Source organism: Heloderma suspectum, chromosome 7 (assembly GCF_057233095.1).
Source record: "Heloderma suspectum isolate Gila_16-S chromosome 7, 16-S_ref, whole genome shotgun sequence".
Lineage (NCBI taxonomy): Eukaryota > Metazoa > Chordata > Lepidosauria > Squamata > Helodermatidae > Heloderma > Heloderma suspectum.
Window position 1 is genome coordinate 23,092,436 of NC_139464.1, and position 17,870 is coordinate 23,110,305.

The 17,870-nt window shown below is 43.5% G+C and overlaps 1 protein-coding gene across 3 annotated transcripts in view; it reads right to left on the reverse strand.

Moving 5' to 3' along the window:
* Positions 1–17,320, reverse strand: part of BCL2L13 (BCL2 like 13) — a 58,368-nt gene extending 41,048 nt beyond the window's left edge. The window contains exons 1-2 of one of the 3 annotated variants that reach the window (XM_084809280.1): positions 17,124–17,320; positions 9,173–9,354 (exon numbers count right to left, since the gene is read on the reverse strand). In XM_084809280.1, coding sequence (XP_084665406.1) covers positions 9,173–9,293 — 121 coding nt within the window. In that variant the 5' untranslated portion in view covers positions 9,294–9,354; positions 17,124–17,320. Of the gene's footprint in view, positions 1–9,172; positions 9,355–13,570; positions 17,101–17,123 lie in introns of those variants that run through there. The other 2 variants (XM_084809282.1, XM_084809281.1) reach the window with 2 other exon arrangements.
* Positions 17,321–17,870: the final 550 nt, after the last annotated feature.

Below are 17,870 nucleotides of genomic sequence, written 5' to 3' on the forward strand. Positions count from 1 at the left end.
GGCAGTATCAAGGGGAAAAACAAAAGGTCTGGGAACGCCACCTACCCCCCCAATTGCTCCCCCGGCAAAGGTTTCTAGAAATGCCAGAGGTGAAGAGGACCTGCTTGCTTTGATAAAAAATATGTCTTCGCAGCTATCAGTGCAGTCAAAGAAGCTTGAAACAATCCAGGACGCAATCACTGCCCTTCAAGGGGCTGTGGATTTAATTAATATCTCTCTTCAAAAGATGGAAACGAAGGTTAATGTGCTCAAAGATCAGATGAAAAAGTTTTTAAATCCTGATGCGGCCGAATCATTTCTCACTGGTGTTGACATTAAAACAAGGGAGCCAACTTTCTCAGCTCCTGAGTTGGAATTTATCCATCTTTACTGTTCCTGTTTGGGGTTTAGCATAGGATGTCTGGGAAGTTTGCCAGAGTAAATGTTTACATATTTTTGTTTTCTTTCTCCTTTGTGTGTTATATTGTATTTATGTATGTGGTGTGCACATAGAAATACATTTGTAGATATATTACTTAGGGAATAAATAAATGGTTTGTTTTTATTTTTTACTTTTTATTTTTTATCCTTTTCTTAAATTACTTTTTCTTTTGCTCCTTTCCCCCCTTAATTATCATTAATATTAGTATTACTATTATTATTAAGGGATTATGATTATTATTATTTCTTGGTTAAACTTTTAACGTTTACTAATATGTGTCAATGGAATAGTAATATATGGTTAATGTAAATGGATTGTTTGCTCCTGTTTATTTGCTATAAGACTGAGGTTGTAACATTGAAAGACAAGGCTTACAGTTAATGGAGGAGTGGAGTGAAGATATAATAATACCTACAGTGTTTGGAAAAGTGCTGTATAGGTATAATTTGCAATTGAACTTATATTTGGATATTTGGTTTGCTTTCATTGAAGCTTAGATATAATCTTTTTTTTCCTTTCTTGCTTGCTTTTTTCCCCTCTCCTTCTTTTGCTTTCCTCATTTTTTCTTTTTTCCCCTAGAATACTGTAATGTTGGAAACTGAAGATTTTGACTATGTTGTTGGTATTGTTTATTTCACTTATAAAAAAATAAAATAAATATAAATTTTAAAAAAAGAGTAAAGAACCATTTCAATCATGTGAATAGAGATGCTCTGCAAAGGACTAACATCTCTCGCATCATCTTTTCTAGTAGGATCTCTGCAATGCACCAAAATGCAAGACTCTACTCAAGCAAGTAAAACATATCAAACTAGCTTTCTTCCATGTTGCTGCCAAACTATGGAAATTTATTCACTCAAGAACTACAACTGGCTGCTGCTCTCTTGGCTTTTAGAAAGGGTATGAAGACACATCTTTGATTTAGCCTTTTAGATTATGTAGTTTTAATGGCATAATGTTTCAATGTTTTTAATGTTCTTACTTTTTTGTTTTAATGTCTTATTGTTTTAAATTGCTGGCATTTTAGCAAATAAGGTGGTATATAAATATTAATAAATAAGTTAGATTAACTTTATTAGTTTTATCTGAAAGTCTGTGTGTGATTTGTTGCCTTCTTTGTTGCCTTTTTTCTTCCTTTTCCCAAATAAACGTCTTTATATCTATTGACAGTTGGCTTCATTTGTTTAAAAAGGGTCTTTCTCTGACATTTCTTGCTAGAATATGCCCCAGGTGCTAAACAGCATGGTATTGCTACCCCTTGTGTTCTAAGGATATTTCACAAGATATAGTTAAAGTCTGTTTCCTCAGGGCTTCAAAAAATTTAAGCTCCTTTCTTTATTTTTTCTAGAGCTGGGCTGGTCGAAACAGCCCTTTTCAGTAGGGGTTAGAACACCTTCCAACAGCTGGCCAGCCTAGGATTTCTTAGACTAAGTTCAGCCTGACTGGTGGCAGTCTATCACAATTCTTTTTGGGGGGAGAAACCCTTACAAAGCAAGGAGAATCCACCAGTAGGAAATCCACGATCCGCCACAGTGCTGTTCTGAGAGAAGGTCTGACTAACACAACCTGGGTTGAACTCCAAGCTAAAATCAATTTAAGTATGATACTGATATTTCTGTCATTCATTAACAGACTTTATGCCCTAATTCAGGTTTTCTAATAGCTCACATAAAATTCTTACAAAAATGGAGACAGAAAAAAAGCAAACTTAATTGGTTGCTGTTCGGAAGAGTGGCTTAGTTCTAGCTCAAAAGATGACAGCAGTGGTAAGAGCACCAAGTGGCATCACTTATTTTCTCTTTCATCATCAAAATTGTACCATACTTATCTGATGCTGTCAACTCCAGCTCCTGTTGTACACACTCAAACATATGAAAATGAACATAAACACTCCTTGTAAACAGATATCAACATGTCCTGTGCCTTTGCTAGCTACTTGTCACATGGTATCCTAGTCCAAATTATACTGCAGGTAAGATGGGCTGAATGAGGCCAGAACTCATTCCTAGGTGTTGGTGGTGATGGCATCTCTGGAGCTCTGACCAGGAAATCAGTATGTCTTCACTCATATGTTCTATAACTTTGCTTCCATGCAACAGCACCCCAATCAACTGGCAAAGTCAAATTTTGAAAGGAAGAGGCTCCTTGTCAGGGCAACAAAGGTTAATCTTGTGTATAATATTCCCCATTTGGAAAGAATGAACTACAATTATTCAAAGAAAGACTCAAACCTAGACTCCTCAGTTAATATTAAGACTGCCCTGACCAACTGAGTAAGAGTCCATTCAGAAGAGCACCTGTTTCCCACAGGATTTACATGATGGTGATCACAGATGACAAGCTGTCATACTTGGTAATAAACCATGCTGAAAAAATGAGGAAGAGAATGTTCAATCCGTTTAGTACATAGAAGTACTGTTTAGATAACTAATGTTGTATCATCAATGCTTTCTCATCTCATTACTAACTCTGCATTCAAGCAACAACCATTCAGTGATAATGGATCAAAAACAATCACTCTGGTTCAGTGGCTCCAAAGGAGGCAACGCAGCAAACATTAACTGATTTTGAGCTTGCTGTCTACTTGATGGGTAGACAGCAACAGGAAACAGCATGTCAAATTTCAAAGACTGTTTAATTAAGATGTCCTCATTTCACATGCCAGCAAGGTGATGCTCAAAATCCTACAAGCTAGGCTTCAGCAGTATGCGAACCGAGAACTACCGGAAGTACAAGCTGGGTTTCGAAGAGGCAGAGGAACTAGAGATCAAATCGCCAACATTCACTGCATCATGGAGAAAGCAAGAGAATTCCAGAAAAATGTCTATTTCTGCTTCATTGACTACGCTAAAGCCTTTGATTGTGTGGATCACAACAAACTGTGGCAAATTCTTAAAGTGATGGGAGTACCAGACCACCTTACCTGTCTCCTGAGAAACCTGTACGAGGGTCAAGAAGCAACAGTCAGAACCAGACATGGAACAACCAAGTGGTTCAAAATTGGGAAAGGAGTACGACAAGGCTGCATATTGTCACCCTGCTTATTTAACTTATATGCAGAGTACATCATGAGAAATGCCGGGTTGGATGAATCAGAGGTCGGAATTAAGATTGCTGGGAGAATTATCAACAACCTCCGATATGCAGACGATACCACCCGAATGGCAGAAAGCGAAGAGGATCTAAAGAGCCTCTAGTTGAGGGTGAAAGAGGAGAGTGCAAAAGCTGGTTTGAAACTCAACATTAAAAAAACGAAGATCATGGCATCTGGCCCCATCACTTCCTGGCATATAGAAGGGGAAGAAATGGAAGCTGTGACAGATTTTACTTTCTTGGGCTCCAAGATCACCGCAGACGGTGACTGTAGCCATGAAATTAAAAGACACCTGCTCCTTGGGAGGAAAGCTATGGCCAACCTAGACAGCATAGTAAGAAGCAGAGACATCACCTTGCCGACAAAGGTCCGTCTAATCAAAGCTATGGTTTTCCCAGTAGTAATGTATGGCTGTGAGAGCTGGACTATAAGGAAGGCTGAGCGCCAAAGAATTGATGCTTTCGAACTGTGGTGCTGGAGAAGACTCTTACGAGTCCCCTGGACTGCAAGGAGGTCAAATCAGTCCATCCTAAAGGAAATCAACCCTGAGTGCTCATTGGAAGGACAGATAATGAAGCTGAAGCTCCAATATTTTGGCCACCTAATGCGAAGAGAAAACTCCCTGGAAAAGACCCTGATGCTGGGAAAGACTGAAGGCAAAAGGAGAAGGGGACGGCAGAGGATGAGATGGCTAGATAGCATCACGGATGCAATGAATATGAACTTGAGCACACTCCGGGAGAGAACGCAGGACAGGAAGGCCTGGCGTGCCATGGTCCATGGGGTCACGAAGAGTCGGACACGACTGAACGACTGAACAACAACAATGAACTAGAACTATTTTCTTATATTTTGTTATTTCTCCCCTTTATTCACAAAGGTGTTTGCAAATAAACAGAAGAAAATATAATCAAAATGCCTGTCTACTTCAAGAAAAATAAAGCATACTATATTGTTTTATTTATTTATTTATTTTTAAATGTATTAATCGCACATCTGGCTGGTCACCCAGCCACTCTGGGCGATGTACAATAATAAAAACAGTTTAAAACAATAGAATTCTACATTAAAAACATCATATTTCTAAAATTCCCTAACCCACCCCAAATGCCTGCCTGAACAACCATGTTTTTAATGCACAGCGGAAGCTCATTAAAGAGGGGCATGGAGGAGTTCTCTAGGGAGGGAGTTCCACAGAGTGGGGGCCACCACAGAGAAGGCCCTCTCTGTTATCCTCACCAGTCTAGCCGTCCTGGCTGATGGGACAGAGAGAAGGCCATCCAAGGCTGATCTTGTTAAGCGGCCTGTCTGGTGTTGCTGGAGGCGCTCCTTAAGATAGGCTGGGCCAGAACTATATAGGGTTTTAAAGGTCAAAACCAACACCTTGGATTTGGCCCAGTAAACAACTGGTAACCAGTGCAACTCCTTCAGCACTGGAGTGATGTGATCTCACCGGCAGCTGCCTTTAATCAGGCGAGCCGCCGCGTTCTGTACCAGCTGCAGCTTCCGAACCGAGCGCATTACAGTACTCTAAATGAGAGGAGACCAGGGCATGTACTACCGATGGGAGCAGATGGTCGGGAAGGTAGGGGTGCAGCCGCTGTATCAGATGGAGTTTGTACAGCGCTGTCCAGCTCACAGCTGACACCTGAGCCTCCATGGACAGCTGGGAGTCTAAAATGATCCCCAGGCTGCGGACCTGCTCTTTCAACGGTAGCCATACCCCATTCAACACCAGGTCAACATCCCCCAACCTCCTCTTGTGTCCCACCAAAAGTACCTCGGTCTTGCCAGGGTTCAGCTTCAGCTTATTTCCCCCCCATCCAGCCACTCACCATCTCCAGACATTTGGACAGGGATTCTATGGCCAACCTTGGTGAAGATTTGAAAGAGAGGTAGAGCTGCGTGTCATCCACATATTGATGACACTTCACCCCATACCTCCTGATGATAGCCCCCAGCGGCTTCACATAGATGTTAAATAGCATCGGGGAGAGGATGGAACCCTGTGGCACCCCACAAGTGAGCGGCCACAGGTCTGAAACCTCCTCTCCCAGTGCTACCCTCTCATACCTGCCGGAGAGGAAGGACTGGAACCACCGTAATACGGTGTCTCCAATGCCCAACCCCTCCAGGCAGTCCAGGAGGATACTGTGGTCAACGCTATCAAAGGCCGCTGAGAGGTCGAGGAGAACAAGGAAGGAGCATTCGCCCCTATCCAAAGCCCTCCTCATATCATCCACCAAGGCCGTTTCTGTCGCATGCCCAGGCCTGAAGCTCAACTGAAATGGATCTAGATAATCAGCTTCTTCCAAGTGTGCCTTCAACTGCATCGCCACCACCCGCTCAATCACCTTATCCCAAAATGGCAGATTCGAGACTGGGCGAAAATTGTTCAGAACTCGGGGATCCAAGGAGGGCTTCTTTAAGAGCAGTCTTATCACTGCCTCCTTGAGAGCTGATGGCACCTCAAGGGAGGCGTTTACCACCACACTGATCCCCTCACCCAGCCTCTCTCTGAAGCTCATAATGAGCCAAGATGGGCAAGGATCAAGTAAGCAGGTGGTCGGCCTTACAGATGAAAGCACCTTGTCCACTTCATCAGAAGGAAGCAGCTGGAACCTATCCCACAAAACCGGGTTGCCACAGACCGCCTCTTGCTCACTAACTGTATCCAAAGCGCACGGAATAACACTCCTAATCCGATCAATTTTATCTGCAAAGTGCCTTGCCAAGGCCTCACAGGAAGCCTTAGAATGCTCCAGCGGTTCCAGAACAACTGGACCAACCAGGCTCTGGATCACTTGGAACAGCCTCCTGGGTTCTCAAGTGATGCCCTCTGGTCGGTTCAGGAGCGGCATTGCCAGATTCTGCAGGAAGTCAAATGTGCTGACAGGTTAGGGCAGACATTGATGGCTCCTCAATGTTAGTCCTAAGCTAAAAGGACCACAAGTTACTTCGCTTGTCATGGCAGAAAATCGTGCGTTATTTAACCCACAATTTGTGGGGACGTGTGCTGCCTGCGAGCCGCTTCTGGTTTCTGTAAATAACCTCCAATCAGCGGCTGTGAGCGTGATGTGTGAACCTGCTAAACAATCCAATGGTTAACCCAAGAACAAACCATGGGTTAACTGCTGCGTTGTTTAGCCGTTAAACAACCCATCGGTCTGGATTTGCACGTCATGTTCACAACCTCCAATCAGTAGCTCACATGCATCCTGGCAAATTGTGGGTTAATTAACCCATGATTTGCTGCACTGACATGAGAACTGGCCCACTGTATTCTTGCCATTAGTAGGCTCATTGTGGATTATTTAAGCAATGATGAGTTGTAGAGCCCATGGGCACCATCCTGAATACTCAGCCCCAGACTATGGGTAGTCATGCCATACAAACCTTACCGACAGGTGTTATGAGAGGCTTAAATGTCTCGTGCAAACAGCCCCAGAGTCTCATTTTCCAGCTATAAGGCGGTAACACATAATGTTTTAAATAAAATACTGTCTTTTCTAGAGACACAATACTGAATTGATTATAATTGATTCAGAGTCATGACCCCATAATCCCTAATTGTATCAGGGAGTTCAAAACAAACACCACTCCAGCTAATAATGCAAAATGGAATGCAGAAGAGATAAGATGTTAATTATTGGAGACCCAAGTCAAACAGAGCATGAGTGTTTGCTTGTCCCAGACAAAGTCACATTCCCTCTGAAAGATTAGGTTTGCAACTTGAGTACTATTGAACCCTGCCTTCCTCCTATAAGAGCCCATACTGTTATCCAGGCCATCAAACATGTTGCTAAAATGAATGAAGGCTTTGAGTGGCAACTGAAACTATGAAAAAATGGGCTGTGAAATTGATGTCACCAGGGCTGTTTTCAAACAATATTGGTTGCAAAAGATTACACAAAAATATCCTGTCTCAAACTAGAGCTGCAAAAAATCCATTGTTGAATATTGAATCGACAATACTGTAGTTACCTCAGAGGGCCTTTTAAATGAAGGAAGGCATTTTGTTTAGAAGGTTTCAGCTGCAGCAGCTCCTTAGCTAAAGCTGTTTTGGTATTTTTTCCTGGATTTAATTGTAAACTCCCCTGATAATTTTATTAAAGGATGGTATATAAACACCCACAAGGAATATATAATAAAATAAAAATAGATAAAAAGGTGGTTTAGTGTTGTCTACCAGTTTCAGGTGCTTCACCAGTTGGGCCATTTCTTGGACTACCCTCCTCACATCCTATTGGGGCAGATGGTGAGCAGCAAGCCCTGTGCTGCTTCTGTCTATGGACAGTTAAAAGCAGAAGTTCTTCTAGCCTCAAAAAATAGATACACTGTTTATACTTTCTACACATGGATGACAAACATGGAGGCACAACTAAGAGAGAGCTGAATTACTTCTGCTTACCTCCTTTTTATATGGGTGGGCAAGCTTAAGTTATCATAAACCTCACATGTTCAAAATTTTTACAATAATGCACAAAACAAACATGGAGAACAAACTAATTAATTAAAAATGAAGTAGATGTAAGCCATTCTTTTTGGGGAAACTGCAATTATAACATTTCCAAAGGAACATCAGATTTGTGCTGAACAAAAAGTAAAATGACAAGTTTTTAGATAGCTTTATGTAATCAAATTAAACAGAAGCGTATTAAAAATAATAATTTTAATGAAGCTAGAAAATTATTGGCAACTTTTCAGAGCCAAATGGCAATTATAAATATACTAGAGAAAAATATAATTTATCATTTAAAAATAAGAAACTAATGTAATTTATTTCCTACTGTTAACTCCAATTCTGGTTATTACCATGACCCACTTGTTAGGCACTACCCACATACTTAACATTTAGAATCAGTATGAAACCAAACTGATTTCTGGAACAAAGACTGGCCCTAATGCACATGAATTGCATCATACCACCCAGATTGCCAAAAAATTAAATAAAACAAGGAAGATTTAGGACACAATCCTACAGTCACTAGACAGTGTCTGGACGGCAATAAGATTTTTCAGTTTATGAGAACTGAGCTCAGAGCCAGCGCTCCAAGCTTGGTTCCCAGAAATCCGACTTACTGCCCTCCCCCCCGACCTCATAGGCACAAGTCGTCCCCAGCTCCACACTCGGAAGAGAAGTGCAGAGCAGCTGAAAAGGGAGCATTCCTGGGGGTGGGGAAGGGACTGCTGAAGCACCAGTACAACGCTTCTTACCCACTGTGCAGCCTCCTCCCCCCGCTCTGAGGTGCCCTGGCTAAACAGCCAAAATCAGTCATCTAGCCACAAATGCAGGGAGGCTGAAGTGCAGAGGAGAAGATCTCCTCCACACTCCACCCACCCTGCATTGGATAGCTGGCCGCCTCCGAGTTTGGAGGCAGCCGACTATCCCCATAGGATTGTGCCCTAATACTCTGAAACACTTACAATGTCACTTTAGTTACTCAGTTGAAGAAACTGTAATATTTCAATCACTGTCCTCCTTCAAAGTATTTGTTTCCAAATGTTTGTACATTTTATCATTTTTATTTTATCAAAATAAAGTCCTACAGTTTTCACATTTTGCAATATTAATATATATATACACACACACACACACACACACACACACAATTTTATATCTAATTGTATCCTTAAATACATTATGAATACATTACCTTGAGGTGGCAGAGAGTGTTGCTCCTGAGGCTTTTCCTGTGACAAGAGACCCAAATAGCTGAGGACAACATATTTTGTTTCATAGTGAAAACCTACAGGCACAGCAGTAGAGGATGCCATTTGGTTGGCTTCCAATATTCCACGGGATTGTGGACCACGTAATGTTTTCTCTGTTCAAGATCTAAACAATGAAAGATTAAAAAATTAAAGTTTAGAACCATATTCAGGTTATTCACTTAAGTGCAATTGTGCAAGCACACACTCACTAGAGTACCACTGGTTCACATATCAACATACAGAAACATTTGGTGGACAAGTGGAGACAGTGTGCATAAGCAATCTAAGCATTACAGCAGGTTGACTAAGGGTGCAATCCTATGGGGATAGGCAGCTGCCTCCAAACTCGGAGGCGACCACCTATCCAATGCAGGGCAGGAGAAGCACGGAGGGGATCGTTCCCTCCATCCTGCTCCTGCCCTACATTTGCGACTAGACAGCCGATTTCAGCTGCCTGGCCGCAGAAAGGTGGAGCGCAGGAGGAGGCTGCCGGACAACAAATAGGATGTGTTGTACTGGCATTTCTGCCTTTCCTGCCAGAACGCCCCGTTTTGGCCGCTCCGCCAATTTCTCCTCCATGCTATCACTGCTAGGGCTTTTACCAGTTTCTAACAATCTTGTTGACCATGGAAACAACTCAACAGAGAGAATGGGGAGAGAGAATTTAACACCACTCCCCCGCTATACTGCTCAGGTTTAAAGGCCCCAAACCTTCCCCATTAACCTACATCACTATAGAACTCAGGTTCAGGACCAGCTTCACAGGCTGCTGTGCATCTGGTCCCAAGCTCTCCAATACAGCACAGAAGTGGGGTTGACCCACTGTTCCTAAGCTATAGCACCCAGGTTAGTAGTTGCCTCACTAAGCTCTATAACATTCATGTCTGGACTGGCAACACAGTGGGGGAAGAGGGGCTTTAACCCCACTCTATATTGTACTGTTCAGGTTGGGAACCACCAAACACCATCCTCCCCACCAAACCCTTCCCTAACAATCACTTCAAAAATAGAATAGAGACCCCCACACACAAGTCCCTGGAGGCCCCCAAATTGGTATGCATGTGTATGTGTGTGGAGCAAAATGCATCTACGATGCTTAGTGCTTAATCGGTTTTCAAAATATGTTCATAAATGAAAAGCTGTCTCATAATTATTTTTAAAGGGTAAGTCCTTATTTTTAACATGCACATTTTCAATGTCTAGGGAGTGACTGCTTTGGTTGTTTTTTTAAACAGGGGACCATTCAAATATGAAACTACCACTTACAGCCTGAAGTAGGAAGAGCTTTACCACTAGTTCCCCTGAATGCATAAACTGATCTGAAACAGGTCACGGTGGCTTTTTCAGTGCTGCCTACAACTCAGATATGGGGACTTACTAGCACTGTGTGTTTTATTTGGTTACTGAACTCACAAAACCTTCACTCTTTGTATATGTTAGGTATTAAGAGATGGGGAGCATAACGCCATAATAGGAAACCTGTCCCTTCCCTTCATCCTTACAGTTTCTACTGATGAACATGTTTTTAAGAGACCCCGAAACTTCACTATAGTGTATCAACAGCAAGAGTGCATAGTATAGGGACAAATGGCAGGAGAAAGAAATACTCTGCCTTCCTCCCTAGGAAATGATTGTAAGAACCTGAAGCCTACATAACCTTATTCAAAATTACTACCATCCAAAGGCCTGGTGGCAGCAGCAGCATTCTGAATAAATACTGGTTGGCAGGAGCTGCCACTGAAATTTCTGACAATGTCCTGGAGTGACACTACATTGGGGCACTGTAGGAAGTAAAAGTGGTAACTCCCAGACCCCATTGCTTTTAAGAAAAGGGGCCCAGGACAGGGCTAGAGGTGGGGCCTGCCAGGGTGCAAGAACCCTGATAGCTGCCTGAGGATGCCATGTGCTGATACCAGGCTTGACACTATCTTCCACTGTGTAAGAAGCGAGCCCTCTGTTTTGCCAAATTCAACACTGACATGTAATTCATTCACTTGGTTCACATGTACAGAAATGAGTCCCTCCTCACCCTTCCTTGTCCTCAAGTGGTGCTTTAATCAGTCACTTCTGCTTTTGCAGAAATTGCAGTACGCATGATTCCAAACCATGGAGGAATAGTCTATGATTTGGTACTATATGCGAAACAACCCTAGAAATGATAGGATTCTGATTGCTATACATGCACAATTTTATTTTTGCTTACAGAAACAAGGCCAATCTTCCCTCAGCACAACTTTTTCTGTGTTAATCCCCCTATCCTTAATTAATGCCTTCAATCTATTCATCTAAGGCAGCAGTGGACAACACGCAGCCCATGAACTGCATGCAATCTTTACTACCCCTGCTGCAGCCCCTGTCATCCCCACAATTTGCGGCAGTGGCAAAAGCACTGCCAGTTTGTCACCAAAAATCTGCAGCAAGCCATTAAGGTAGCCTATAGTGGCCAAATCCAATTTGTTCTGAAACTAGGTTTGGCTGTTTCAGGCATCCACAGTGGCTCAGAAGCCTAAAACCAGGGGTCCTGGCAAGTGTCAGTGCACCCACGAGTGCCACACTGCCAACCTCTGATCTGAGGCATTTGTTACTTTTATCTATTGATAACTGACTACATTTATATCCCACCTTACCCCCAAGAAGCTTTTAGGAGCATACACGGTTCTCTCCCCCTCTCCGTTTTATCCCCACAACCACCCTGTAAGGTAGGTTAGGCTGAGAGTAACCAAGCTATGTCACCCAGTGAGTTTCATACCAGAGTGAGGATTTGAATCTGGGTCTCCTGTGTCCTTGACCAACATTCTAACTGCTACACTATACTTTCCCAGCAAATTTCCTGGACCTCCCAAATCTTGGACGAAATTTGTGTGATATTGACTACCTTCCAGTTCTTATAAAAAGATTGGCAAGGACCACTTTAGTTAGGATATCCACAGTTGTGCATTTCAGTTGTCTGGGGAGTTGCTTGGCATTACTTTTTCATTTGGCAATGAATTCTGAAAATGCCATTGTTCTTCAGAACCACTCCTTCAAAACAATTGTTCATATGTAGCCAGCCAGCCCTGCAGCATCTTCCACGGTAAAATCTTATGCAAAGAATTCAGCCTCTCTATAAGTAATAAGTTAGTAACATACTGTACATGATCAGTTTCTAACCCTCACAATTCATTCATTTTCATAAGCAGAATTGATACTACTTTTAGACAACTCTCCAGGAAGCCTTGCTTCTTCTTCTATTGTTGAGTATGCCTGGAATCTTTTACAGGCTATTTCGCAGGCCTGACTCCCCTGCTACAGAACGTATTACAGCCAAGAATCATATGCAAAATAGCAAGAAAGACTTGGAAACACACTTGACATCTTGTCTTGTAATTAAGATACATTACTGAAATGCTTTTTGTGCCAAAATGTTTTCAAACCCTACTGCATGCACTGCTACAATACTGCTTCTGGGATGGAAGAACAGTGTTATTGTAGATCTGGCAATGAGACTTGTCAGCAGGCTATTTTCAGGGTGAGGAGGGTGTGGGGATTTGGCCTGTCACCTATCTGCCTTCTCAAAATGGTGCTCTGGAAACTCTGATCAGGGTTGATAAATATCATATTTTGGTTTTCTTATGTATTTTATTACACTTCTATGCCACCCCATTTTATATATTTATTTCTATACTGCCCAATAGCTGAAGCTCTCTGGGGGGCTTACAAAAATTAAAGCCACAAAGCACAGCATAAAGCAATATAAAATATGAAAGCTTAAAACCATAATATAACAGTACAACCAGAAAAAAACCTAGCAGCAGTGCAGAGATTTAAAATACAGATTTAAAACATCAAAGCTAGCTAAAAGTCTAGGTTGCTCTCTCAGTGGTTTACAACAATTATAATAGAATCACAGAATAGTAGGGTTGGAAGGGGCCTACAAGGCCATCGAGTCCATAAATTGTATTTATTCATACAATAAAATGTAGCCAGTGTGTATTTTGTAAAGTAAAGGAGACCTTAAAGTTTGAAACAAGGCAATGCACCCAGTATTGTAAGAAGCCCAAGCACCTTTTGATTTTGGCAACTAACAATTTGCAAAAGCCACAATAGGGTAATAGCTTTACTGGGGCCAATTAAAACGTCACAAAGTTGTGTCACTGCTTTGTGACATTTTAGCTGATTGTAATAAAAGTAAAGGTAAAGGTGTCCCCAACCAGTCGTGTCCGACTCTAGGGTGCGGTGCTCATCCCCGTTTCTAAGCCGAAGAGCCAGCGCTGTCCGAAGACGCTTCCGTGGTCATGTGGCCGGCATGACTGAACACCGAGGTGCACGGAACGCTGTTACCTTTCCCGCCGAGGCAGTACCTGTTTATCTACTTGCAATTCCTTCCTTTCGAACTGCTAGGTTGGCAGAAGCTGGGACTGAAGACGGGAGCTCACTCCATCACGCAGCACTCGGGTCTCGAACTGCTGACCTGCCGACCTTCCAGTCTGCAGTTCAGCTAAGCCACCGCGGCCCTACTATAGTTTTTTGCTAATGGACCAACAATGGCTACCTATTGTTTTTGTAAGAATCTGCAGTATCTGTCTAGCTCTTGACCTCACACAAAGCCAGTGTGGTGTAGTGGCTAGAGTGCTGGACTGGGAGTCAGGAGATCTGGGTTCTAGTCCCCACTCGGCCATGGAAGCTCACTGGGTGACTTTGGGCCAGTCACAGACTCTCAGCCCAACCTACCTCACAGGGTTGTTGTTGTTGTGAGGATAAAATGGAGGAGGAGGAGTATTATGTATGCCGCCTTGAGTTCCTTGGAGGAAAAAAGGCGGGATATAAATGTAATAAATAAATAAATAAATAAATAAAGCAATTAAGATTGTTAATTGCTTGGAACTTTGGCCTATGCCAAAACCTTGAAAGTAAGCAACTAAGTGGAGCTTACAATGTATAAATGAATTTAGGTGCAATATCTCTGCACACACACCCATCACCCATCAAAATATTTCATTATCCTGTTGACTTTGAGCTGCTCAAATTACTCGGAAAATCATAGTCAATCAGATTGACATTCCCAGATGTTGCGAGTGATCCTAATCCACAGATTACACTATGACGTGGAAAAGCAATAGTTACCAATGAATAAAATGGCTATAATTCTCTAGTAAAGGGCCTTTGCTGTTTTAGTCTTCAGTTATGAGATTCCATAGCACAGACAGCTTTTCAGATACCATACGAGTATATGAAGAAATGTGCAATTATAGTCAAAGAAGCTCTCCTTACACATTTAATGCTATACCGCCAAGCTATTGATCTTTTACTGCCTCGACTATGGAGGATTATGAGGGACCCAAAAGTGTAACACAAGAGTGTCCCAAAGACATCATCTTTAAATCTATCAGAGTCCCAACAGCTTAGAATTTCTTTCATGTTCTGCAATCATTAGACAGAATATGAATAATCCAAATCACACATAATTTTTAAAATTCACAACAGCAATCTTATTTTGTAACACATTGCCCCACCGTCTTCTGTACCAGTCACTATCTCATCTGGTTGAGTCTCCAACAAACTTTTCCCATCCAGAGCTAAGCCACCACATGATAAATACTCAATAGTCTCACTGACTTGTGGCTTAAAAACTTACAGGCGTACCTGAGGTGAGGTTACAAAGTAACAGTTGTGGAGTCAATTAATGCCTGTTGGGAATTATCCTCATGATATACTCTAGGAAGCAGCTGTGAGTATCCATATAGTGGGAAACCCTGTTTCTAGAGCAGGATATTAAGCTTTTTTTTATCAGTGGAGCGAGTTCATCCAACTACTCCATCTTAAGATCTTACCTCTGCACCTTAGATGCCAAAAAATATACAGGCACAAGTCTGTAAAATGATATCAATGTTTACTGGCAGCACTGTAATAACCAACATCCAGAAATCACCTCATTTATCTGTGAATATCTGCTTTTCAGAACTTGGAAAACACTACCCATCTGACATATCACCACCCAGTATTAGAAAGTTCAAGTAATGCTGGCAAGTCTTATCAATATAAAGAAAACAGCATTTAAACACTTGGCTTTACTTGATCTTTAAAAAGTATATCTACCATTGCTCCATACAGAATTGAAAGGACTGAAGGGGGGGGGGGATCAAAAGGCTTAGTAGATTTCTGTCTAAGCTGTTTTACTTTAACTTTAGAATGCTTATTCCAATCTTGCATAAAAAGTGAAGCTTTCAATAGGCTTAAGTGCATTATCTCCTACAAAAGCACAACTTCTTCCACACTTAAAACTTATATTTTCATACATATGAGACAGCCCAAATAATTCATCCACATACAGGTAAACCTAGCAGTTCTTAATAGCAGCAATTAAGGTGCTAATTAAACTACCATCCATTTGTTTTCAAAGTTTTCTACATTTGACATATATTGAGTAGAGTGGCTGAACAAACCTCTTAGGTTTGTAGAATCAATATCTAAAGATTCTACAGTGATGAGCAATATTAGATGTGTACCTAGGTAGGTCTGGCAAAACACACACACCACAGGATATTGGTTGACAATATAAGTAGGAATGTTCAGAACCATTGGACTTCCCTTCAAAGCACCTCTGAGCAAATATTCCAGTTAAGGAATATGTCACTCTTCAATCAACTAAAGTTCCAGGAAGCATTGACAACCACAGAATTCTAATATACACTTCTAAATGCGAAGATCCCCCTTTCATATATTCAGCAGCCAAAGGCAGGAGCCATTAAAAGTCGGCTGGAGTGCATGCAAAATGAAAGGAAGACCAGGCCCAGAGTCTGGGAACAACCGCACAGGCCTCCTCTTGCTAGGGCAGGCTTGAAAAAGGACAACGGGCATGCTGTACCATGCCCCCATGCTCTCTCCCACACCCATGCAAAGAACCCATCCTTACCAACTGTTGAGCAAACACAGTTGTAAAGCAAGAAGATATTAAGAGGAAAGCAAAGGCAGCCGGAGTGCATGCAAGCACACGTGCAGCCACACGCTCCCACCAGCAGAAACTGTCTCAGGGAGTGGAAGGTATCTGCTGGCTGACAGGGCACACCGTCGGCAATACGAACCCCTGTTCAGTCTCCAGGAGGGGCTTCTCCCTTCAGCCGCTTCCAAAACACACACAGCAGCCAGTTATCAAGGATGAAACACTAGTCCCATCACACCACCCGGCGGGGGAGGCCCCTACAGTCAGACGTTAGCCGACGCACACTTTTGCTGTATGTTCTTGAAAGGGGGGGGGGGGAGAGAAAGAGAGAGCGAGAGAGAGAGAGACAGAGAGCGGCATTTCGCCCCTCACAGCCTACCACAACATTATCAGTAACAAGTCATGAATGACTACACTATGGTGGAAACAAAACTGCTCCCCCGCCCGCTCGCTCGCTCGCAAAAACCGGCACAACTTCCTTTCAATCCGCCCCACATTTTATGGCCGGGGGGATTAGTTTGCCCTTCAAACAGAAACCCTCGGAAGATGCCAGAGCCCGGAAAGTCCCGCCTCACACACGGAGACGATAAGGGAAGCCAGCGAAAGGAAGGGACGCGGGGGAGCGCAGGCACGCGCGAGGAAAGAGCACCTCAGAGCAGCCTCTGAGGAAAAGCGGCGGAAGGAGGGGGCTATTCTGTGGGGTGGGGTGGGGTGGGGGTGGGGGTGGGGGGGACACCACACCATCTGAGGTAAACACAAGCACACAAAAAACTCGGGGAAGGGGCGGGGTGAAGAGTGGAGAGAAGCCGCCCCCGACACAGACCTCCCCCGCCGCCCCCCGGTGGCACGCGGCCGCGGCTGACCATGCGCGAAAAAACACACACCGGGGCTCTTTCGCCCCCGACCCTCCCGTGTGTGTGTGTGTGTGTGTGTGTGTGTGTCTGGACGGTTGGGGGGATTATTGCTTTGTTTACCTGATTCTCGCGAGGACGGGAGGAAGTAGAGGAGGTCAAAGCGAGAGGGCGCGCGAAGCTCCTTAGGAAGTGACCCGCGCTGATGGTCGTGTTATGATTTGTGCGCGCGCGTGTGTGTGTGTGTCCCTGCGTGTGCGCGCGGCGCTTCCAGCCAGCCCTAAATGAAAGCCTCCACCGCCGCCATGCTGAAAGAGGGCAAAGAAGGCGGGCGAAGGCGGGGCCCACGCTCCAAACACGGAAGGCGTCGTGGCGTCACCCGTGGCGAAGCGACAAAAGGGAGGGGGGAGGGGGGAAACGGACCCGGGCGTCCTCATCCCTGCGGAAACACCTCAGACAAGAATTTCGCGCCCCGTTTATTCGCCTTAGAGATAGGAAAAAGTTTAGAGTGATACACAGCCTGAACTTTTGGTCAGAGGCGAAACGCGAAATTGGCCGTATGTTGTCCAAGTCTTGTTTAACTGATTATTTCTGAGCCGCTCTGGGAGCCTTCTTGGCTGAGGAGCGGCATAAAAATGCTTCAAATAAATTTGTTGTTGTTCAGTCGTGTCCGACTCTTCGTGACCCCACGGACCATAGCACGCCAGGCCTTCCTGTCCTGCGCTGTCTCCCGGAGCGTGCTCAAGTTCATATTCATTGCATCCGTGATGCTATCTAGCCATCTCATCCTCTGCCGTCCCCTTCTCCTTTGGCCTTCAGTCTTTCCCAGCATCAGGGGCTTTTCCAGAGAGTTTTCTGTGGCCAAAATAT